At 35.1% G+C, this 24,419-nt stretch overlaps 2 protein-coding genes across 3 annotated transcripts; both read right to left on the minus strand.

Moving 5' to 3' along the window:
- Positions 1-1,902: 1,902 nt before the first annotated feature.
- Positions 1,903-4,693, minus strand: LOC120628869 (ADP-ribose pyrophosphatase, mitochondrial). Of its 2 annotated transcripts, none has more exons than XM_039897519.1 (4): positions 4,333-4,693; positions 3,474-3,681; positions 2,933-3,097; positions 1,903-2,585 (listed from the first exon to the last, which is right to left on the minus strand). In XM_039897519.1, the coding sequence occupies exons 1-4, from the start codon at positions 4,586-4,588 to the stop codon at positions 2,288-2,290; spliced, it is 927 nt and encodes a 308-aa protein (XP_039753453.1). In that variant the 5' UTR covers positions 4,589-4,693; the 3' UTR covers positions 1,903-2,287. The 2 variants fall into 2 exon arrangements, with proteins under 2 accessions (XP_039753453.1, XP_039753454.1); XM_039897520.1 differs by having other exon boundaries at positions 1,909-2,571; positions 2,949-3,097; positions 4,333-4,690.
- Positions 4,694-5,970: 1,277 nt separating this feature from the next.
- On the minus strand, positions 5,971-24,406 carry LOC120628866 (condensin complex subunit 1). Its single transcript, XM_039897517.1, has 21 exons — positions 24,289-24,406; positions 24,018-24,131; positions 23,352-23,524; positions 22,718-22,893; positions 22,290-22,431; positions 21,818-21,913; positions 21,311-21,484; positions 20,518-20,679; positions 19,315-19,452; positions 17,917-18,282; positions 16,054-16,377; positions 15,169-15,369; positions 11,295-11,852; positions 10,549-10,728; positions 9,513-9,724; positions 8,462-8,632; positions 7,675-7,947; positions 6,816-7,083; positions 6,339-6,524; positions 6,147-6,258; positions 5,971-6,076 (listed from the first exon to the last, which is right to left on the minus strand). Exons 1-21 carry the CDS (start codon positions 24,404-24,406, stop codon positions 5,997-5,999), a joined length of 4,224 nt encoding a protein of 1,407 aa, XP_039753451.1. The 3' UTR covers positions 5,971-5,996.
- Between the last annotated feature and the right edge of the window lie 13 nt (positions 24,407-24,419).

Below are 24,419 nucleotides of genomic sequence, written 5' to 3' on the forward strand. Positions count from 1 at the left end.
GTATGTGTCGAAACTCGCTGAGACGTGTGGACTTTATGTCATGTCTTAAAACATTCCTCATTTTGAAGAGAAACAATATACTTACATGACAAAACAGTATGTGCAATTTATTGTCAATTATTAATTACTGTAAGAGGGTATCTATCATTCTTCACCTAGATAAAGGTAGAGTTTCGTGATTATATTCAATATTTAATTTTTATTGTTAATTTTTTTATAAATTAGCACTTGATTAAGATCAAGTTACGCTTACTTTGGGGCTTGTGTGTTTTGACGTAGTATATTGATTTATTTAAAGAAAAAGAGTTTCTCTCTTGATGGTTTTCATAAGCTCATATCATAATGACGCGAATCACGTACAGGCCACGTTTACCTCTGGGTTATTTTATTACCGCATCAACTATTTTGTGAACCAACTTCCCGGAATATCAATTTTAAAGTAATGAATTAGTTCTTGCTCATGAAAATTATATCACAGTCACATCAGTAAAAAAAAGTTTTTAACTGTTTGGTTATTTCAATGTAATGCTTAATCAAAGTAGCGTACTTACGCGATGTATTTAATAAAATTATGGGTCTATTAACGAGACGGAGCCTATGGTAAACTTACTTTCATATGCCTATGTCAAATGCCGTGACTCACGGAATTCTACCTTTAAACATCATGTCTGTCGGTTTATAATCAGTAACTGGTATCTAGAACAGTGCCCGTTAATCTTAATGGCCGATTTTAACTGTGCTTCATTATTGCAATTGCGCATTTATAATAAAACTAGCTATGTATTTAAGAATATTTTTAAGTTGTGGTTTCTTGTAAAAAATAAATCGGGTGTAGTCTTTGAAATGAAATTATCAATTAGTGTTTCTCTAAAAATTACTGTTTTGCTTAAGTGTAGTCCTTAAATTTTTTAACTACAGTTTTTTCGTGGATGCTCGCACTGAGTTGTGGGTCTATATATTATATCTGTCTAATGAATGCCCTTTTTTACTAACGAAGAACTGGGTTGTGCCGTAGTAAGTAACGTCTAATCAAAAAAGATTCCTTGCAGAGCGTCCTTCATGATCGACGGGCACTAAGACAGTTGAATAACTCGTTAACCATCAGTAAGATCTGCTAAATAAGTGTTACAAGCATGGGACCAAGTACTGATAAAATCTGTTACATCAAATGAATTTCGGATGACTAGGGGCTACATTACCCACTTATGAAAAAAGTTAAGGCTGACAGTTGATACAGTTGTTTGTAGAAATATTGCTATGAAATTTTACAGCCCCACAATCGTACTAATGAAAGATTATGATATCGTAATCCGCTACCGAAATGTTTCGGATGATGTATTTGAAAAACATACGTGATTTAAAAAAATATCTAAATTACATTTATTTTACATATGCCTGTTAAAGCATAAGCACTTTTGAAACGTCAAGTCAACACTGCAAGTGTTGCCGGTTCGAAAGGCATGTTCAACCAAGAAGCTCGGCAGGGTCATACAGACTGCCGCAGGAACCGCACATTCCTCTAGTCGGCGTGCAACAGTCTACATTTTTATTTCGCACGCTTTGCGTTGATATAAATAATTTCCTATGGTATTTTTTCATTGATTTAATGCTCAGTTTAGATTTCACTGCATAATAGAATAATTTTAGGGGACCTGGGAGCCTGTATAATTTATGGGACAGTTAGTCTAATATTTTTCCTTGAATGATACATTCTAACATTTTTGAGTGGATGTATAAATACGAGTTACGCCATATTAAACTAATTATTATGTTATTTATATATTTTAAGGTAACGTTTTATTTTTAGCTTAAAGTTGTAGCTTGTAAAAAAGATAAAAATAAAAGAGTTTTTACAAAATTACTAGTATGTTTTTTTTTTATTCTTAAATATATTATCACGAAGATCACAATATGTAAGAAACACTATTTTATTTCTTTTCTTTTATTCGAGCGCCTTAAATTCCCATTTCGGCCAATGTTTATTTCTTCCGCCTAGAGGGCGCCAAATGTTACAAACAAACTCAAACACCTTACATTTTTTACTTTATTTAATTTTTTCGTTACTTGACAGTGAATCGTATCACAACAAAACGGGTTATAATTAAATGAAAAACACAAAATCAATCTATTAACACTTGCACATTTATGCACATTTATAAACGTTTGTTTTGGTAGATATTAAGCAATATATTTAAAAATAGAATATGATAATATGTGTTAAGTAAAAACAAACTTACAAAATTACATGAGCCATTTAATTTAAAGCTGTTCTTAAATGAGAATTAAATTACTTCTCAGTATGTTTCTTTAGTACTGCATTGACAATGTCTTTGTGGCTAGCATACAGGTTTAAATCATTGGTAACGTCCACCCAGCGTACACCAACAGCGTCATCACCAGCTTGAAGTTTCAATGCTCCCACTTGTGAACCAGTTTCATCATGGAAATTGTAGGCCACAGTTTCCATCCAAGCATTGTCAGTGTTGCGTGGATCATCTACATATCCACTGTAAATCTCTGTGCCCCCACTGAAGAACTGTTCGAATTTCTCCTTCCATTGGTCTTTTTCATCTGAAAAACAATAACTAATCAAGTATAATAATTTTGTCATGAAGAATGAGAATGACGGCATTTTCACGCGAAATGTTACTTGTTAAAAGCGCATGTTAACACTTATATGATTTACGGAAAATAAGATCTGAGGCCCTTGGAGTGTAAAAAAACGCAAGATCGTACTTAAACCGCGTCAAGTTATACCATGTATAATGTTACCATTGAATTTCTGAGTACAATATCTGAACGCCAATTGTGATTTACTTTCTTCTTGGCTATAGATTGTGCATGTTACTCATATACTTCCAGCGCATATACTATAGGCTACCTGACTTTAAAACTTCTTGAAAAAAAATTTAGAAGCTATAAATATAAGTACTTTTTAAAATAAAAACCTTCAGTTGCTTCAAAGGAATTCATGGCTTCCTCTTGGAACTCTCTGATGGCTGTGGCTGCAACTTTTTCTCCAGGGTCCACCATTCCACCAGGAAGTGCCCACTCTCCTGTATCTCTTCTTTTGATGGCTATGAATTGTAGAATAGACCTAAAATGAAGACAATAAGGTTCTAGGTTAAAAATGATAACAATTTATGTGTCTATAATATTATTATTAAAAGGCATTCCATTTGAAGTTTAAATCTTAAGCTGTGAGTGGAATAAACCTGAATTCTTAATACCTAGTTTTCGAGAGAGAGCTTGTAGCAGATAGGCTGGCTATCTTTTGAAACACTGTTTTAGAAAAATTTCTTCGGAGAAATACTTAGTATGCTAACATTTAACTGGTAGTTACTTAGTTAATTCCTTCCTTCTTCTCTTAAAATAAAAACTTCCTTTTTCTTTTAAAATGAAAACATTGCTTAGATATAAAATATTTGAATACGAAAGGATCATCTCAAAACATAATTAAGTTTTTTACCTACTCTTTGTTATTTAATCTTTTCCATCGAGTGACAACTGGGTCAGCTGCATGGTTGGGTCCCCAACGGCCAAGCACCCCCCTTCCTGTGATGCCTGTCCGCCCAACTGGATTTAATGGGTAATTGTCCTTAGTTTGATATAAACCTGTATAACTTTTTCTGTTGACATTTCCATCAACATCATTCCATTTTGGTTTGAAAACAGGGTTACCTGTAATTTATTTTTTGATATTGTAAATAATTATAGTATTTTAATCTATAAGTCAGTGTTATTAATTTTAAAGACTGGACTGGGGACCTTTTTAAGAAACTGGGAAACTTTTAAGGGCTAAACTAACACTTTCTACCACTGTTGACAGGACATCATTCTGTCTCCTTTATTATTACTAAAATATAGCAGTAACATTTAGGGTCTTAAGCTCTTTATCCCTCTCCTATGAGAGAAAGCCTGTGTCACTCTAGAATACAGGACGATTGTAAAAATTGTCTAAAGCAGACCTATGTCAGCTAACAGGATAAAACTGCTATTATCATATTGTTGTGTTCTAGGTCTGTGTGAAATGGTAAGGTCTTCAGCTTTACTTGCGGGGAACCAAGTTTGATCCCCAACAAACGCACAATTATTAGCACAATTTAATATCACTTGCATTTATTGAGAATGAAAACATTTTGAGGAAATCTGCATGCCATGTGTAATGTTCTCAAAAGTGTGGACTAGAGCCTAAACCCTGTTCATTGATAATGATAATGTTCTGTTCTAGGACCATTGGATTTTTGCATTATAATAACAGTTACCGACTATAGAAACAGAGATTATTTTGCAGCCATACTAACGACTACATATTAAAATTCAATCTTATACCTATTTCACTATCTGCCCAAGGTTTGCCATCAATCGTTGGTGAAGTATACGTATATGGCTTATAATCCTTAAATTCTACAGACCACGGAACTTTACTATCAGGTACAGGAAATCTTTCAACGTTAGACCGAGGATATACCAGGGAGCGGCATTTATAGTGAATGGACATAGCGGAAATAGTGGGCCGGATCATATATGAAACAAAATGCAAATAGAATAATGTCCTAACACTAAAGTTGAATATTACTCTCAACATTCAAACGCTTATGTATATTTACAGTCTACAATTCGTTTTGTTATCCCAAATTTCTTCGTGTTTACAATTACTTTTTAGTTTTTTTACCCGTAGGGAAAAAACAAAGGTATGTTACCGTAAAGCCATTCTAAAATGTCAATTTCAATGCCGAACTCTTACAGCCATTCTCAAATGTCAATTTCAATGCCGAAACCGCCGGTTATAATCTATATATATAAAACAAAGTCGTGTAACTACACTATTTATAACTTGAGAGCGGATGGACCGATTTTCATTATTTTTTATTTGTTGGATTTCTAATACTCCGGAATAGGATAATATAATCGATAAAACAATATTTTAAAAATTTAAAGAATAATCTTGCCGTTAGTAACAAAACACAACTGACAGCGCACGTCAGTTTGTCTATAAACGTAGAACGGTTGATGTGGCCTAAAGAGAGCTACATTAATCCGGAGTAAGATGAGCAGTACGTATTGTACTTTACAAAGGCATTGTGATGTACATAATATTAAAGCGAAATGAAATTCGCGGGGTCAGCTTGTTATACTTAAAAACATGAATCGTAGTAAATCACATATAGTAATAAACAGCTAGGCCACACATAACTTTGGAACTACTGAATGAATTCAAATGAAACTTCGCACGATTTGAGGTCATACCTACTACGAGTTACGACATAGGATACTTTTTATCCCGAAATTCAGCTCAATTCCTTAGGCAGAGGGGATGAAAGTGGTTGACGATTTTGCACCACAACTCCGTCAAATGTAAACCGATTTTAATGATTCTTTTGTATTCGATAGGTTATACTATTGGTTTAGTTTTCTAATCTAATGAATATGATTGGAGATAGAGGACAGAACTTCTCAGCCGACCTTTAGCATACACATCCACTAACAATGCGTTTTCGATTGTTTCTTTAACGATTACTAATCTGGAAAGAGCCGAGACTGATGAATACTAAATTATCTTTCAAAATTCCGAGATCCATCCATTTATTGACTTGGGTCAACGTTGCTTACCCAGCGCTATCGACTAATATGTAGTGGTGCTTATAAGCTACTCATCTGTAATGCAGTTTGTTACAGGGAATCAAGGTATTTTAAATAAAAGGCAAAACCTACTCCCTAGGTCCTCTGGACATGTATTTGCGATTGGCAATATTTATGTGATTGAAATTTCAAATAGTGGGTACAATTAAAAATAAAGCTCCAAGAGCAGGATGAGCAGATGCATTTTTCGCCCACAACCCACTCGTTTGTTTAAATAAGTTGAAATACTATTTGTACTTAATGTCATATTTGGCAAGTACGATTGAAATAACTTCGTAATAATTTACGCGGGCCGCATCTAGTAAGTAAATAAAAATGCAATTTGTGTTGTTTAAAATATAATAAAACGCTAATCAAATTCGTTTACGAGTAACTTTTCTAGAAGTGGGTTTTTTGAAAACATCTTCATCCTTCTTCTGAAAATCGTCGTCGGCTGAAAGTAAAAGCACAATATTAGTTTAAATCATCACTTTACAGTTTACATTATGTGTTCGTTGACTAACCTGATTCATCTGAATCATAGTCGTAAGTTACTTTATTTTTTCGTGTCCCTTTTCGCGCCGACTTTCTAACGGAAAGCGGTGTTGCGGGTTCTCTGTTCCCTGGTGGATCGTTCTGGAAGTGAACAAAATTATGTTACATAGTTTTAATAGTTTTTAGAAAAGTTCAGTTAGGAATTTTCACATGTCACTGACCTCATCAGGGCTAGAGCTGGAACGGCGTCGGTTGCGGCGCTGCGCGGGTTTTCTCCGTGGCGTGGCTTTTGGCTCCACTCTATTTGACTCTCTTTCCCCGACAGCTTCGGTATCACCCTCCACCTCCTCTCTGTCCCTCACAGCGAAGCATTCCTCTATTTTGTCTCCTAGCTCTGTGACTAGAGTCTGAAAGTGAGAATTGCTTAATCTGAATTATATTTATATTGTAAAATGTTTTCAAAATTATCTTTCCTAATTTAGTCAGTACCTCTCATATAACACATACAAGGTATGATCTATTCAACGTCGACATAAAAGTGTTTTTTATATTTTATTTCATGTACTTGAGTATTAGTTTTAATTCTAAATATTAGGCCGGACTTAAGAAATTGTACATGTCAAACGCTGTCTCTCGGAGTACAAATGTAATATCACCGATAATGTCACCGTCATATGTTGTTAAAATAAACATCTTACCTTCATTTCATTAACTCTGGCAGTTTTTGATGTGTTGTTCATGATAGTTGTGAAGGATTCCATAACACCTTTACAGTGAAGTTTGTCCTTGTAACAATCGAGGTTCTCAATCAGTTTCCGGAATGACCGCTCGTTGTAACTGAACAATGACAAACAGTACGCCAAGTCGCGCCACTGTCTTTCCTCCGTAGACAGTTTGAAACGTTGACACAGCTTTTCCACTAAGGCTTCCATTTGTCTGTCTTTTTGGATGAGGGATGTTATATATCTAAAAGTGTTAAACCACAATAATCTAATTAATGTTCTCATTACAGTACAGTTGTTGCAATTAAAACTTGAATTAACTTTGTCATGTATAAACACATTACAGGGCACTGGTCTCCACCCACTACGAGAAGCAGTTTGCCTGTAGTCCACCACGATGACCCAGTGCGGATTGGTGGACTCAACACGACTCAATGGCCATTATGGAGAACTTTCAAGCATGCAGGTTTCATCACGATGTGTTTTTTTACCGTTGAAGCAAGTTATGATTATTTCGCTTAAAACACGTATAAGAGTACCAAATTAAGAGTTTTCAACTCCAACAACTCCACAAGATCTCACATGAAATTTAATACAGTACTTGTGGATTCGAGAGTCTATTTCTATCTATTTTAATGTATTTATTATGCACGCTCTTTTCACCAAAGATGCTAATATTTAACTTCTGATGTAAAACCAATAAAAGGGCTTGCCAACATTCCAGATGCACTACAATAACGCTGTTAGCCCAACAGCATTCTAAAGCCTCTTTCAATTATACTGAATTCGCAGAGCGTATGCTAATGAAATAGTTAATATGATGAAGTCTTCTTACTTCATAATAACTCTATACTGCTCCTCAGGTACATTCAGTTCTGGATCGCTTAACCTCGAAATTATATCGGGCATGACGTTATACAGGGCGTTGCCTTTCTGCGAAAGTTGTTTGAAGAACAGCTTCGTCATTGTTGCCACGCGCGAATCCTTATCAGCACAGCACAGAGCCATATCAGCGATCTGTCCCTTGACGCGTACCATCTCATGCAATACTAGGAATGACAGCATTTTAACAGCACATTGACGGATCTCAAGCTCCTCGTCGCTGAGGCTGTAAATACATGTTTACATTATTAAATCGCTAGTAGAAACAAAAGTAGGTTACATTCGTATCGCTACCATTTATTTTTGGTTTAATCGTCAAGGTTATTTAAATAGCAGTAAAATACTTTTTAATTAATTCCAATCGAAGACTTAATGTCACGCGAGTTAAAAAAAATTAGGAAAACAAATCAGTTATTTTTAGTCATTTTATTCTTCTTATTAAGTGAATTGAAAAAGTTCGATTGAAAAACTTTTTATTCCGAAAAACCTGAATTTCTCTTTACAAGACAAGAATACACAACTTCAAAATATCAGTAGAACTTCACCTAAATTGAATGCCACAAATCTCTCAAATAAACTAGGACTTACTGTAATAATTCTGTTCCAAATTTAAGTAAAAAGTGTATTATGTTTAAAATGCTATGGATAATAAGGCCCCTGCTGTATAATATTGTTACAAAGAACGTTTATTAATACTAGGAACTTAAAGTTCATAATCTCGTAACAATATTAACACTTACATCTGGTAAATATGGTGGGTCCAAGGTTGAGTGAGATTCGGAAATCGCAATGTTAAGTCTGCAAAGGCGATGGTGAGATTGGTTCTCAAGGAAACTGTTTTTGACTTCGTCAGCAAGGTAACCATTAAAACCAGCCCATCTTCGCATACTATGCTGGACACCAACATGTACCTGTTTTGAAAAAAGAGCAATGAAACGTTACAATTAAACCTGACACTTGTATGGTTCTAAAAGTATAGGAAATATCGAATATTTAATTGTTGTAATAGTCTATTTGCATTCTTCAAGACACAAGTAAATCAAATTTTTGTATTCGCTACACTTCGTCGTTTTGAACTTTTGTTCGTGTATACTGAAAGCCAGTCCGGTTGTTAGATCAATTCTTGAGGAAAGTTATTATAAGAAGTATTGCGCGCGGGCGATGCGAAGTGGTGGATCTGGTTGTGCATATTTGGATGGAAAAATTTACTTATTAAATGGTATATGCCGGCTACTGACCTCTATTATATCCACCCTAGAATATCCCAATACAGATTACAGTTTCATATTTTCTCCATTTGGAGCGCCAATTTTTTTCTAGCAAGACAATTTTAATTCCTTGGGCACTCGTATCACAGTGCATAAATGTTTTGAATTAAATAAAGACCAAAACAAAGTAACATCAGTCTATCCAATGGTTATAATAGAAGTTTTAATATTATAAATGCGAAAGTTTGTTGGTTTGTTTGTTTGTCCTTTCTTTACGCCGAAACTAAGCAACCAATCAACCAGATTTTTGGAAGGACTTATTGAGGGTTTAATGAAGTAGTTATTGCTGTGTAACCAACACTGAAATAACTTGTAGTTATATGTAAACAAAAAAAAAACAAATCCTCCTATTCGAGTTATATATCAATGTTAGGGTAGGCAGTGCTTTTGTGCATGTAAGGAGTGCGCACCACTGCCCCTTAATGGGTTAGCTCGTTATCTTCTAAGACTACATCATCCCTTACCACTTGTATAATAAAATTTTTTTTTCAAAAAAAAAAAACTTTTTTTAAAACTATTTTACCTTGTGAAAGTGAGAGCGGCAGCCGCCTGCAGTGCCGGTGTGCAGCGTGCTGGATGTGACAGCAGCCACTTTAGCAGTGGCAGGTACCTCGCGAGCGTCGTGCCCGCACCCACGATGTTTTGCTCGCACACGCTCCGCACGTACTCAGCGTCTGCGTCGTCCGCCACGGCGCCTTCTAGGCCGGCCTCTTCTTCGGTCATTGTTGTGTTTGTCTGAACAAAGACGTTATTTTTAACGATGAGACGATCCCAGCTTCGCACTGGCGACACGTAGGTATTAATGTGGGGCAGTTTGGAATGATTATCGTTATGTTAGTATTAGTTTATACTAAAGGCAGTGGCGTGCGTAGAGGGTATGCACAGATTATGCAGATAGAATAGAATATAAAAGTTTATTGCAACGCAACACAATAGGAAAAACACAAGGAAAACAGTTATAGTAATTAGTTCTAGGGTGCAAAGGCGGCCTTATCAGTAAAAGTGACCTTTTAATGGCAACCTGAGCGTACGAAGCCAATAAAAAAGTGGATAGTGGGTGGTGCATAAAGGATGTTGCAAAAATAAAATAAACTTACATGAACATACATACTACATTTACATATTAACTACAAAAATACCGATATAAATGTATACACACAATAATAGATATTTATGATATATATTTATGCTATTATAAACTTACATAATACTCAATTACATAGATAAGTAATATTTTTTTGAGGAAGATGTTAAAAAATGAAGAAAATATCCAGTACGAGTTATAAATACATTAGGGTAGGCCATTTAATATTATCTGCATACCCTGTCCATACCCTATATGTACGCCACTAACTAAAGGACATTTGATTTTGTACCATTCACATGTTTTATGTAATGTACGCATTAAAAGAGCCATCTATGGGCACTACTTTAATAAAGATATTTTTGACTTGACTTGATAGTCAAGTCAAAAATATCTTACTACTAATGGAAGATACTAAAACCATTTATTTTTATTTGATAAATACCTGTTAATTAAAATAGAAAACATATATTACCGATGGTCCTTTATTCGACACAACACTGGCTGACCGTTGGCCGCGTGAAGACGCGCTGGCGTTGCTCGCGTTCATCAGTGTCTGTCGCCGCAAGTCGTCGATCCGTCCGCGGCGGGCCGGCGTCGCGAACGCACCAACTTTCTTCTTTCGCTTTTCTTCAGCTTTACGTTCTTCACGTACCTAAAAATGTGCTTTCTTGAGACCGGAAACAACTATAACGCGGCATTTAATTCGACGCCACAAGACATGTGTTGAGTCATATCAGTTTTCAATGACCCCAAGCATCAAAAGCAACTAGTTACGACATAGGATTTAGAGTTTTTGTTTGGATAGGCAGGTAATTTTTAGCTACGATCATGCGTCTTATTTAGTATATAGATTTTCTTTTCCAAAGTTTAATTCTACATTAAAAACTGAACGTTAATAATAAAGAAGAGTGTTGCGATCAAATCAAAGCTTCGTTTTTCTATAACTACTAGTTTGTGATGTTTTTTTTATATTTCTTTACACTTAGGTTGGCCAAGTGTCAAGCAAAAAATTATCCTGTGACTTTATCTGGATAGTCTTTCTATGGGGCTAAATATTTTATGTGGGGATATATATCTTGATCCAACAGATCCAAAAATAATACTGAATCTCAATACCGTTAATCTTAAAAATTTATTCAAATCCGTTTAGGAGTTTACGCGTTATGCAAACATCTTCAAAAACCTTCGCATTCAATATTACCTGATTCGTGTGATTACCTGATTTCTCCTTCGGAGCTCGCTGTAAACACTAATGTCCAAGTAAATAAGTTGCTGCAGCGCAATATGTCCCAATACAAATATAAATCGAGTCAACAATTCATATGGGATACTAGCTTCTTCTTCGCCGTCCTTTACAAGGGTGTCCTCGATACTTTTACACATTTCCTCGATACGTTTATACATTTCCGTTAGAATTTTCGTGCACATAACATCGGGAGTATCGCAAACCGCGTAAATAAAGTCGATGGAACTAGCGGCGAAGGAACTAAACTTATCGGAGCTTGAAAACGTTTCCATTAGACTTTCGTATAATGTCGTGAATATAGTGTGATCCGCTGGATATCTTTGGTTCTTTTTCGATAGCGATGTGAGTAGCTCAGCACTCAATCTCCTTGAATTATAATCTCCAGTTAAACCGTGCGCCTGTATCACTTCGATATTTGCTAAAGCTACTGATGGTTTGGCTTTGGAGATCATAACTAGTAATGACAACGCCGCGTAGCTATCCATGTCTGTTGTGCCATCGATCTTCTTCAGAAACATTTCCCAGAAGACCTAAAACGATTATTTTTTCTATAAAAATTAATCTTATTTTGCTTCGACATCGGATAATCCTCAGGAGATGTTGACTTTCCAATGAATAATTCTTGGTTTAACAATTATTCATTGTAAACTCAACATCTTCTTATGGTACTCCTGCTGAGAAGGTACCTATAGCAAATTAAGCTTAATTTTCTATATATATTATGGAATTCCGTAAAGTAACACCCCGCCTGCTTCTACTCCATATTGATTTTTTTTTCATATTGATTCAAATTAAAATTCATTTATTTCAAGTAGGCCTACTTTATAAGCACTTTTGAAACGTCAAGTATGCATGTTTGTGTGACTCTACCACCGGTTCGGAAAGCAGATTCTACCGAGAAGAGCCGGCAAGAAACTCAGTAGTTGCTCTTTTCCAACATCAACATTTACAATCATTTTGCTATCTTGCGGGAGATGAGAGCGAGGCTGGCTGCTTCCATTCTACCTTGTCATTGAGGAATTCATCAAATGTATAGTAACCTCGCTGTACTAGATGCGTTTTTACACATTTTTTAAATGTATGCATTGGTAGGTCAAGAATTTCCTTAGGAATCATGTTGTAAAAGCGTATACTCAACCCCACAAAGGAGTTCTGCACCTTTCGCAGACGATATGCAGATATCACTAATTTATGACCGTTTCTGGTAAGTCGATTGTTAATTTCAGCTTTTGATTTATAAAGAGTAATATTTTGCCTCACAAAGACTATATTACTATAAATGTATTGCGAAGCTACTGTAAGAATACCTATTTGTTTAAATTTTTCACGAAGCGATTCGCGTGATCCAAGTTTATATATTGATCGTACGGCTCTTTTCTGTAGTATAAATATACTTTCAATATCTGCAGCTTTTCCCCACAGCAAGATCCCATAGGACATAATACTGTGAAAGTATGCGAAATAAACAAGCCTAGCTGTTTCAACATCGGTAAGCTGTCTAATTTTCCTGATTGCATATGCAGCCGAGCTGAGTTTACTCGCTAGGCTTTCTATATGGGTACCCCACTGTAGCTTACAATCTAAGGTCACTCCTAGAAAAACAGTGGAGTTTTCTATTTCAAGTGTTTCTCCATTTATTATGATGTTTTTATCAATTTTTTTTACGTTAGGCAAAACCAATTCCAAACACTTAGTTTTTTTTGCATTTAAAAGTAAGTTATTAACAGTAAACCAGTCTGACACATGTGACAAAGCACGGTTTACGTCGTCAAAATTATCTTTGTTTCTATCAGTCTTAAAAATGAGAGATGTATCATCTGCAAACAGTACAATCTCACAAGTGCCCCTGACATGGTGTGGCAGATCATTTATATACACCAGAAATAATAAGGGACCCAAAATTGAGCCTTGTGGGACACCCATTAAGGCAGATGATCCCTTAGACTCTATGTCTTTTACGCATACCCTTTGAACTCTATCACTTAGATAAGAGGCAATTAAATTGAGTGCAACGTTTTTGATGCCATAGTGGCTTAGTTTTAATAACAACGTTTTGTGTTCAACGCAATCGAATGCTTTGGACAGATCACAGAAAACACCAATGGCATTCTGCGAACGTTCCCAGGCATCGTAAATATGCTTTATGAGTCTTGCGCCTGCATCCGTTGTACTACGACCTTTAGTGAAGCCGTACTGCTCCGGATGAAGTAAGTTATTTACATTAAAATGATTTAAAAGTTGATAAAGTATAATTTTTTCAAAGACCTTACTAAGAGTTGGCAAGATTGAAATAGGCCTGTAATTGTTAAGGTCATTTTTATGACCGGATTTAAAAAGGGGTATTAATTTACTACATTTCATTAGGTTCGGAAAAATACCCATATCAACACATTCATTAAAAATTACAGCTAGATAAGGGGCAATAACGTCAATAATGTTAGAAATGACCATCACCGACATACCCCACAGATCACCGGTTTTTTTCAACTTTAATAACCTGAAATTCTTTACAATATCTATTGCAGATATATGTTTAAAATTAAATAAAACATTGCACTCTTTAACATTATCTCTCAATATACGCTGAGCTGCTATTGGTGAAGAGCTTAGAGAATCTGTTAACAAAATGGGAACATTCTGAAAGAAGTTTTCGAAAGTATTAGCAACCTCCCTGTCAGACGTCACTTTATTGTTATCAACAATAAGTTCAAAATCCACATCACGAGATTTAGTTTTTCCTGACTCGTAATTAACTATTTTCCAGGTTGTTTGTATTTTGTTATCAGATTTCATTATACTATATTTAATGTGTAGCGATTTCGCATTAGTGCAAACATTCTTAAATATTTTAGAGTATTTTTTTACGTGTTCTACGAAAGTTGGAGTATGATTAAATTGTTTTTCATCATACAGCTCATACAACTTCTCCCTACTTTTATATATACCTACAGTAGCCCAGTCACTAAATTTTAATTTATTACTGACATTGATGTGCTTAAAGTTGAATACTCTATTAAATTCGTTGTTTATAGTATTAAATAGTGCACTATAAAGACTGTCCGGATGAAAATGTTCGCACGCAATACCAGGGATTTTCGCAGTAATTTCACGTTTAAATCGCATTAATTTAGTCTTAGTTATTGGCCTACACTTTATAATTTGTCTGCTTTTATTGATAGTATTTAAAACAGTAATAAGTTGACCACAATGATCTGACCTTAAATTATTAATTATTCTTTTATCTAAAATGTCACAATTGAAAAAAATATTATCTAAGCAGGATGCTGAAGTTGCAGTTACTCTAGTAGGTTCACTAAAAGTGTGACACAAATTAAAACATTTAAATAAGTTAAGCAATCTAGCAGTTGTTGCATTTTCTAGTAAAATGTCGACATTGAAATCGCCACATACAATTACTTTTTTAGTAGAAAGACACAAACGCTTTAGTACATCCTCCATGACATTCTCGAAATCGCTAAAATCACCTGAAGGGGGTCGGTATACACTCACTATTATAAATCGCTCCAGCTCCACACAAGACAGTTCTGCAATGCGTTCAACAGAAAGACCAACTATGTCTTTTCGTTCATCATGATTTTTATAAGTATCCTACTATGGAATGCATGGGTAGCAAAGCATTTTTTATATGACTACAGTAAGAATTAGTAGTTTTTGAGGTTTTAATAATAATATTATTTTATCTGAATTTGTTAATAACATCTGCAATTTTTTTGTTTGTTATACTCATAGTTTAGGGGCGTGATCAATAAATAACACGGTTTTGAACTTGTTGACTAGCCTGTAGATGGCAATGTGTGTAATGTCGTAATAAAAAAAAAACAAAACCTGAATGATGGCAGGTGTGATGTCACCTTTAGCCAGCCACTTGTCAACGAGGTGCTCCAGTGCGAGTGCGCTGCCGCGGTCCACGTGACCCATGAGCGATACAAGTTTGCTGGCGATGGTGAAGGCCCGTGCTCGCTCAGCTTTACTGTCGCATTCGAGATACATATCGCGGTAGGCGCGTTCCACTGCCTCGCGTTTTTCCTAAGCCATTATTAAAAAATATATAATGTGTGCCAGTAAACGTTTAGCTGAACCAGACCAATTGAGGGAAAATTCAATAATAATAAATTCCCAAATTGACCTTGCCAGGGATCGAACTAACTTAGATTTTTCTCATATTTGAATAGTATCAGGATTTTTGTAGATGCCGCGTAGAAGCCGATAAGAGGTATTTATTTATTTATTTATTTATGAATATCCTTAGTATACTTACAGCTAGCCAAAACGTATATTAAGTCAGTTACAGATGTACATTACAAAAATATAAGTTAATTTGTCTGAATATAATTTAGGAACTTGGCTAAACTTATATTAAATATGTCAATTTGTTGGTTCTGAGCAATCATGTAATTAAAAAACGAGAGCGCGCGAAATGTTGGAGCATTTCGAGCATAGTGCGTACGTAACGAATCGAGTGAATATAGTGGTAATCTTTCCCTGCAAGTTCGTATCGTAGGATTAAGAGGTATGGATTTAATATAATTGCCATATATTGGCAATGACCGTATGGCAATTATATTAAATCCATCAGGTTGCAGGTGAGATTGCAACTTTTAGAGAAATAAAAAAAATATATCTGCCGTTACAAAGTATAATAAAACAAAAAACAAATTGTGCAAGTCATAATATAAACACCCAAAAGTGATATAAAGTAAAAGTACTCACCTGATCAGGTGACCAGACCAGTTGCAACATATTAGCCACGCCCACTTTAGCCGACTCGATATTAAAGTGGTGTGCTGTAGTGAAGAAGTCTATCGCCTCGCTGACGTCACCCGCTTGTTTCGACATCAACAACGAGTTAATTAGAGGTATCGCTTCAGCGATCAATTGACTGAAGTGAACTGACTCTTGGAGGAAAGCCACGATGCTTTCCTTCTCTTCCAATCTTTTGTGTAATGCTAGTTCGTTTTCGCATTGCTGCGTAAGGGATTGCCGTCTCTCCGGTATCACAAAGATGTTACGAAGAAGCGCTACGAAGTAATCCAGCTAGAGACAGAAGGGTATTTCTTTATTTAACTATTACGAAGTTTCCATAATTAAAGAGAATATTTGTTATTAGGGGTCGGTGAGTGTGCTCATGAACTTGTTCCTCCTTCCCCGTTCTACCACAGAACAGCGAGACACCGTGAGCGGTGGCTTCTTTATGTGGTTGATATTCCATCAACACGCACGAAACGTTTTTTATCCACCTTTCTGATACGTGCCGCTAAGGAGTGGAACGCCCTCCCGGCAACTGTGTTTCCTGCCACGTATAATTTGAGTACCTTCAACGCTAGAGTGAAAAGGCTTTTACTAGGCAAGCGTGCTCCAACCTAGACCGCATTGCTTTCTAACGGGCATGATTGTCGTCAAGCGCTGGCCTATCGCTTATAAAAAAAAAGGGCATTATACAACCTGTAAATGAAAAACGAAATAATACTTCAGAGGCTTTACATTATTTACTGTCTCAGAGACTTATCTGGGAAACCGCAACGCTACTAGGTAATGGGTAAAACTATGGCAATCATAGTTTTTACTGAAAGAAATCAGATACAGCCCTAACATCACATCCAAAGTAAAATCAAGTGACGCCTGTCACCTTATTAGGTACGCGTCGCGTAGCGTAGGTGCTATGCACGTGTCGGTCTTTTATCTTTAATAGGGTTGTCATAAGTAAACTTCGAATGTTTTAAATTCGTTTGAATGAAGAAATAAATATGCTCTATTTGATTTATTATTTTTACAGGGTTATTACTTATGAAATATACTTATGCATACTTCAATATTATTTCGTAATTCGGTTACACGTGGTATAATTTCAAATATAAATCACAAGACTTTCAATATGATTAAGAAAAAGATTTTAGTAATTTTTTTTGTTCCTGCACATTGATCAACAAATACTTCATTATTATAACATCAGTTACAAATGTATTCTCATAATTCTTCTATATTACTGTCTTTTTGGTATGTCATGTCCGGATTTAAGTTTCAGTTTCAGTTGCATTGTTTAATAAACAGCTGTTTTGTCTATCGGCCTTTTTTATAGCTACTGTAATAGCTATGAACGGCCGCGTGCTCTCTTACATACTCCCACATTACCTACCATTATTAGTTTATCCATGCTTCTGAGCCGGCGTCGGGCAATGTTACCAAATTAGGTCAGTTGATTTTTATAGCAAAATTTACGTGCACAAGTGTAGCTGTACTTAATTTATATTAAATTATTTTACAAAAACACTTAAGACTCACAGTTTTTAAGACTGATGACTGAATACTTTTACAAAACACACAATGCAAAAGCGTGGAGTGTGCTTTTTGCTTATAGTTTATTTAACGTCAAAAGCTTAGCTGAAAACTCCTTACTTCATGGAGAAGTTACAATTTCTTGACGTTTTAGACTCTACATAGTATTTAAGAAGTATTTGATCGGTGAATAGGAACGAAAATAAAATGATCATTCGATTAATCACATGAAAATAGTTTTATCTATAATTTAAATAAAAATTGCGTGAAGAAGCTTTCGTAACAGACTAAAAAAAATACCTGATCACTTTTTTCCATATCACATCTCAACAACTTCGCATCGGGATATTGCCGCTCTGTGTGCTTCACAATCAGATAGGCTTTAAAGTAATCCTTTTCCTGTACACTTCTGCGTATTGCTACGTACAAATTCTCCAACGTAGCTTGAGACAGTTCTGGCTCATCTTGGGTTAGGGTGTCCATATTTTCTTTGATCGTTTTGACAACATCCTTTTCGATTTTCTCCCATTTCTTTACAAGCTCTGGATCCGGTCGCGGGTTAATTCTTTTTTGAAGGTCCTCCAATATTTTCTGTTCCGTCTCCAATTGCTCCTCTAATACTTTAAGTTTTAATTGGGCAGAGAATGGATTACATTCTAAGAACACCTGAAATTAAAAAGGAATTTAATATCACAGAGCCATAAAGATGTCCGACATAGCGAACCTGTGGTGAGCGCAGGGAGTTCCTGCAGGGCTAGCACGGGCGGGAGATAAAAATTATATCCCCTGACCTGCTAAATCTCTGTAATATGGATTAGGAAAAGTTAACCCCCATTTATTAATACACATATATTATTTGGATATTATTTCCACTTGTGTGCCAGTGCTCTGAGAGTTGATAAAGCTGTGAGAAAAGATTAATTTATATCCTTTCCCTGGAGATATAATTGTCTCCTGCCCGTGCTGAGCTTGGAATATTTTTTTCTGTATTCTGATATGCGGACGAATCCTAATTTGACGGAGAAATATCTCGACAAACGTGCGTCATTAAACGCACGTTAGTCGAGTTAGTGCAAGTGTTTAAAATGTTGCTATTTAGTTCGCACTTCAAATGTTTTATGCGCAAATATGACCATGTGTCGAAATTTCGTCAAAAACTAAGCTGAAAAATTCCTTATTTTCTAATTTTTTAGAGTGCAGTCCGACCTGAGATCGTATCGTTCGCTGCCTTTGAGCATAACATCTCCCAAAACGAAGTTTTACTAGCATTTTTTCACAATACAAGACACCGAACCCACACAAACTTAACTTGCACAATATACGATTATTTATACTTTATACATATAACATAATGTCACAGTAAATATTATATTATAAAGTTATATATTATGAAGGCGACTTTTATTCTTAGAATTGTTTTACATGTATAGTCTAGTTTATGTATTAGTATGTTGTTATTCGTATATAAAGTTTTTAATAATATACGGGGAACACTATCCTATACCTTTTTGTCTTCCTAATTTAAGGTTGCCAGGCAGGGATCACTACTAAGCGATAAGTATTTAACCGCATTTAGTATCCAACTACTTTAAGTTTCTGCTTATTCGTTTGTTGTTCTTAACTTTTTGTGGTATACTTCGCGTGGCTACTGCTATTTATTAATACAATATTAGTATGGATTTAAAAAAAAAACCTTACTTTGAGCAATTGTATGGCAGCTTTTCTGACGAGCGCCGCCTTGTCGCGTAGTCGACCGATAGCGCGCTGCAATACGCTACGTTGCCGCGTCACCGGTATGCACAACTCGCGCATAAGCCGGTACCAGAACTGCAGTACCTGAACGTTAAAATTCAAATAATCATACAAATAATTAAAAATAAAAATACTACGACAATACACAAATCGCCATCTAGCCCCAAGGTAAGCGTAGCTTGTGTTAAGGGTACTAAGATGACTGATGAATATTTTTATAAATGATTTACATAAATACTTATAATATACAGATATATTATATATACCAGCTGTTGCCCGCGACCTCATGAGCGGTCTCCAGTGAGAGTTATAAAAACTAAAGGGTAGGCTTTTTATAACTCTTACAATGCCTATCCTTACCTTTTTTATAACTCGTACTGGATATTATCTTAATTTTATATCATCTGTTTACCCTGTGCATATACCCTCTATTTATTTATTTAGGAAGCCAACGTTATATATAATGCCTTAAAATTATTATAAACGGTAAACGGTAATATTCTGAATTTTACATTGTATACCCTACTTACAGGCTAACTCTGCATGCATCATGAAATATAGACGTTCTTCAATATACAGAACCTAAAACTAAAGAGATAAATATAAAAAAATACAAAAGATACTACAAACTATAATAAAAATAAAAATAAAAGAGGATTACGTAACAAACAGATTTTTAATTTTGCGCTTATAAGTAAGTGCGCGCGACTAGCAGGACTTCCACTTCACTTTCGGGACACCGAGTTCGAATCCCTGCACGAAACTTTAGCTTATGTTTTCACCTCGATAATGATCTCAAAGGGTCACACCCTTTCGACCAATCAGCACTTGGCCAGCTTGGCGGACCGCGGCCTAAACTCTTGTGATAGATTATCTAGTTTCATGCGTTGCTTATCTGTGAGCCCCTTGCCGCATAGCTACACGTTAAGTAACTCGCACATCATACCGAAGACTTTATATAGGTTGTGACATTGGCATGCACAATGTTTTTCACTGGGGTAGGCACAAAGTAGGGAGACGGCAATTAATGGGTAAATCCTCCCCCTATACGAAGTTTGAAAATATTTTAAGGTAGGCAGTGCTTTTGTGCATGTATGAAGTGCACGCCACTGATTCTAGATGCACAGACAGATTTATAGACAGACTTGCCTTGTGTCGCACGTACGCGGAGAGATCGAGCATGTGCTCGTAGAGATCGTCGAGGAAGTCGTCGCGTTGAATGCGTTGCTCATCGCTGAGCCCCTCACCGCGTAGTTCCACGCTCAATATTTCGCACATCATACCGAGGACACTAATTCGGATCGTATATGACTGAAATTAAAAAAAAAACACACATAAGTTCATTCTTACTAATATTGTAAATGCGAAAGTGTTTGTTTGTCGTTTCTTCTCGCCCTAACTAATCAACTAACCAACATTTTTTTTGGCAACAAGTTAGTAAATAATTAAGAACTAGCTTTTCCCTGTCGTTCTTCTTCCGCGTTTATTACGACTTTTTACAATTCCCGCGGTTAGTTATCCTGTGATAAAAAGTAACCAATGTTACTGTTCATCCTATCCCCAAATCTATGTCAAAATCAAGTTGATTGTTTGCTTACTTACGAAGTGCAGGACGACCAACAAACCTACAAATACACTCGCATTTATAATATTAGTAAGGAAGTAGTAGTTTAAACCAAATTACTATGACTGTTTGTCTGTCTTTTTTCATATATATTGTGCTAAATCAAACCATTTTCTTCAATGTTACCTAAGAGTAATATTGAATGTCTAGAGTAGAATAATTTAAATATAATAAATAGATTTTTTCTGTATGTATAATACATAATTAATTTTGTATTCAGAATGTGTCTCAGTTTACATAACATTGTTGTAGTTTTTTACCACAGTTTCAAAATTGTGGTTTGGTGAATACATCATTCTTTAAAAATTCGAATTTTACCTCATCACTTTCCAAATATGGTTGTATAGTGGCAATAGCATTGGTCATTTCTTTGGGCAATTCCTTGGTTAGCTCCAGTAAAAACGCTCCACAGTTTTTGGCAGCCCCTTGTTCTGTGGCAACACCTCCATTTTCTTCCTCAGTCGATGCCAGGGCTTCTGCTATTTCACGAACCTAGCATTCACAAATATTTGTTTAAACATTTGCGTGGCTGTCTCAGTAAGTTTTGTAAAAGACCCAAGAAATCAAACAGTTTTAATATTGATTCAAAAATGTAAATATAAAAACTTTAAGATACCCATTACTAAAGCATCTTGTGGTGGCTACAGTTGTAACTGAAAATACGATTTCAGATTAATTTTTTTGAATTATTATTTTATTTTATTCCAAAAAAAAATATCGATAACTTTTATTCAAATGGAATGTAGAATGGTTTATGCAAAATCATTCTACATTCCATCATGAGTAACATGCATAAATGACTTCTAGATATATTAAAAATCATACCATTTGTGGTCCAAATGTTCCAAGGCCGAAATCTTTAGTTAACTGTACTACCCCAGCACATATTGGAGATACAGAGTGTTCTGCCATTTGTAAAATCTAAAAAGGAAAAAAGGCATTATAATTATAATTGCAATCTGATGATTACTTATATAATATGAAAAGAATATACACAATCCATTAAGTCATACTAAGTACCTTACTAATATTTGACTATTTTATGATTTTCTATACACGTATTTTAAACTTACTATACAATAAATAATACCTGAAAACTACCTATTGTGTGGGTTGTGGTAATATATATAGGGCATTCTAGCAACCGCCGAATGTATTAGATTAAAGACAGAGGTTGATTGAGGAGTTTCAGCATTTACTGATCTATCTTTGTATACTCATTGAAAGTACCGACGCGCAAACAAAGCCTAGCCGGCCTATATCAGGCAGCATTAATATTCATTATTCCCTTAATTACCTGAACTAGTTTTATCAGACAAGATGTCCCATGGTTATATTTCTTTATGAGGACACCTAGTATTTGAAAAACTATTTCTCTGACTGTTTTGTTCTTAACTATTTGTTCTTCTAAGGCTTTGTAACAAGGTTCAGCTACCATTCTGAAAAAATAGTAAAATATTGAATACAAAAATAATTATTTACATATCTAGATAGATTGGTTATAGCCAATCCAATTGTGCGTATTTAAAAGCTGAGTTGTGGCTATTTATTATGTTCTTATTTATAGCATGTTTATAGACTTATTTGAAATATAAAGTAATATAACTAATAAACCAATAATTATGATTACACTTAGTGAAATATTAAGTATATGCTTGTTGGTTGCTTTACTTCAACAAACATTAACAGTTTCTTCATATAATACAGATAAAGCTGGAAACTTACGTCACAAAATTGTGTTCGGCTAATGGTGGATCCCAGAGGTGTGAAAGAGGTTGTTGGAGAAGCAGATGTAAAGAGATTAAGGCAGCTTGTTTATCAGCCTCTGTCCAGCCACATAATTCATCTTCATCAGATGCTGCCTTTTTACCCTTTTTACCTAATGTTAATTTTTTTAATTTCTGCAAAATATTATGAGAATTGCTATCAAGAATAGCTTGAATTTGAGTTATACCCAAGGTGGGTGCTTGTCTGAATAGATATCATAATCTATGTAAAAGTGGTGGTAAACCAATCACGTAGATGTTTTTCTTATATATTTGATGGAACAAATTCCAAGACCATGATGAATAATTATGTTCGGTGGGTTTTCTTTGTTAACAATAATTAATATAAGCTATCTGAGACAATGTTTTTTAAGAACAGATTACATGCTCTCTGAGGCCTGGAGAAAACGATACACCATTCAAAAGAAATCCATTGATTTGCATTGTCATAATAAGGACACTAGGCTATTGCATTGTTACTCAATCCTTTACACAAACCAACATTTATTATTTTAACACATACACATGTATTTATTATTTTAACGCAGGTCAAGTTAATCCTAACAACCAGTGACTCTATAAAATATACTTACATCTGCAGCTAATTTGACATCTTTAATTTTTATGATTTCTGTAAATAAATACATGACCATCTTCACAATGTTTAAATTTTTAACACGCAGGTCTTCATCTAGAGTCTGTTCTTGAAGTATTGGCTCCAAATGTACACAGAGACTTTTAACAGTTCTTATCATATGCTCAAATCCTGTAGAGAATTACACATTTTGCATTGTAATGTTACACAAGTAGTCATTATCAGCCTAATTAAATAGCCCACTGCTAGTTACAGGCATTGTCCTTAATTCGACAGTGATATAGAACTCAGACCTACTAAGCTACACCGGTGATGGTAACATATGCCCTATTGCACTAGGCTACACTGCCCTAGGAAACACAAAATTTGCTACTATACACCGCCATCCACAACTCTCACTAGTTATAAGAATTATTCACATTTGAATTGAATTTCTAAAATATTATCAACTATCTTAACACATTGCTGATGATCATTGACTGTGCCTCTCTCAGATATTCAAGGCTCTGCATGTTCCACTTATGCGGCACAGTTTCATATAACATTAAAAATGTGTAAAATATGTTCACTATTTTTACCATGTATTTCAAACTAAAAAGAAAAAGAGTTTTTATTAGTTATAATATTAGTATAGTTATGAATTTTTTTTTAAATTTCTGGGTACCTTTATTTATGACATTCCATTCCAGTTTAGTTCCATGCACAATAATCGAAAAATATGTATCGAAATGTTCAAGTATGTAATCAATATTCTCGGAGTTGTAAGCTCGGGCTGCATCTACAAACAGGAAAACATTTGCTTTGGATCATAACAATAGTGTGTACCTACATAATAACTGTTCTTCTTAATATTTATTATTACTAGTCAGTTATAGAAACTAATGTTCAATGAAGAACTATATAATAAATAAAATTTACCAAAAAATTATACAAACCCTGTAGCTTCGATAACAACAATCGCGGCTGAACGACATCTTCGACGTGATATTTACCAGCGTGAGATTCTAGGAGCTCGTCCTTTTGTAAAGGAATACAAAACTCAAAATTACTCATTCTAAGTTATACT

This window comes from Pararge aegeria, chromosome 13 (genome assembly GCF_905163445.1).
Source record: "Pararge aegeria chromosome 13, ilParAegt1.1, whole genome shotgun sequence".
In the NCBI taxonomy this organism is placed as follows: Eukaryota; Metazoa; Arthropoda; class Insecta; order Lepidoptera; family Nymphalidae; genus Pararge; species Pararge aegeria.

Coding starts and splice junctions, on each gene's coding strand:
- LOC120628869 (XM_039897519.1), bottom strand. CDS start 4,588: ATGTTGAGAGTAATATTCAACTTTAGTGTTAGGACATTATTCTATTTG. Junction 3,098..3,473: donor AAAAGATTAAATAACAAAGA/GTAGGTAAAAAA, acceptor TCTTCATTTTAG/GTCTATTCTACAATTCATAG. Junction 2,586..2,932: donor GAAGGTTTTTATTTTAAAAA/GTACTTATATTT, acceptor ATACTTGATTAG/TTATTGTTTTTCAGATGAAA.
- LOC120628866 (XM_039897517.1), bottom strand. CDS start 24,406: ATGAGTAATTTTGAGTTTTGTATTCCTTTACAAAAGGACGAGCTCCTA. Junction 8,633..9,512: donor GCCGCTCTCACTTTCACAAG/GTAAAATAGTTT, acceptor TTTTCAAAACAG/GTACATGTTGGTGTCCAGCA. Junction 6,259..6,338: donor CCAGCTCTAGCCCTGATGAG/GTCAGTGACATG, acceptor GTTCACTTCCAG/AACGATCCACCAGGGAACAG.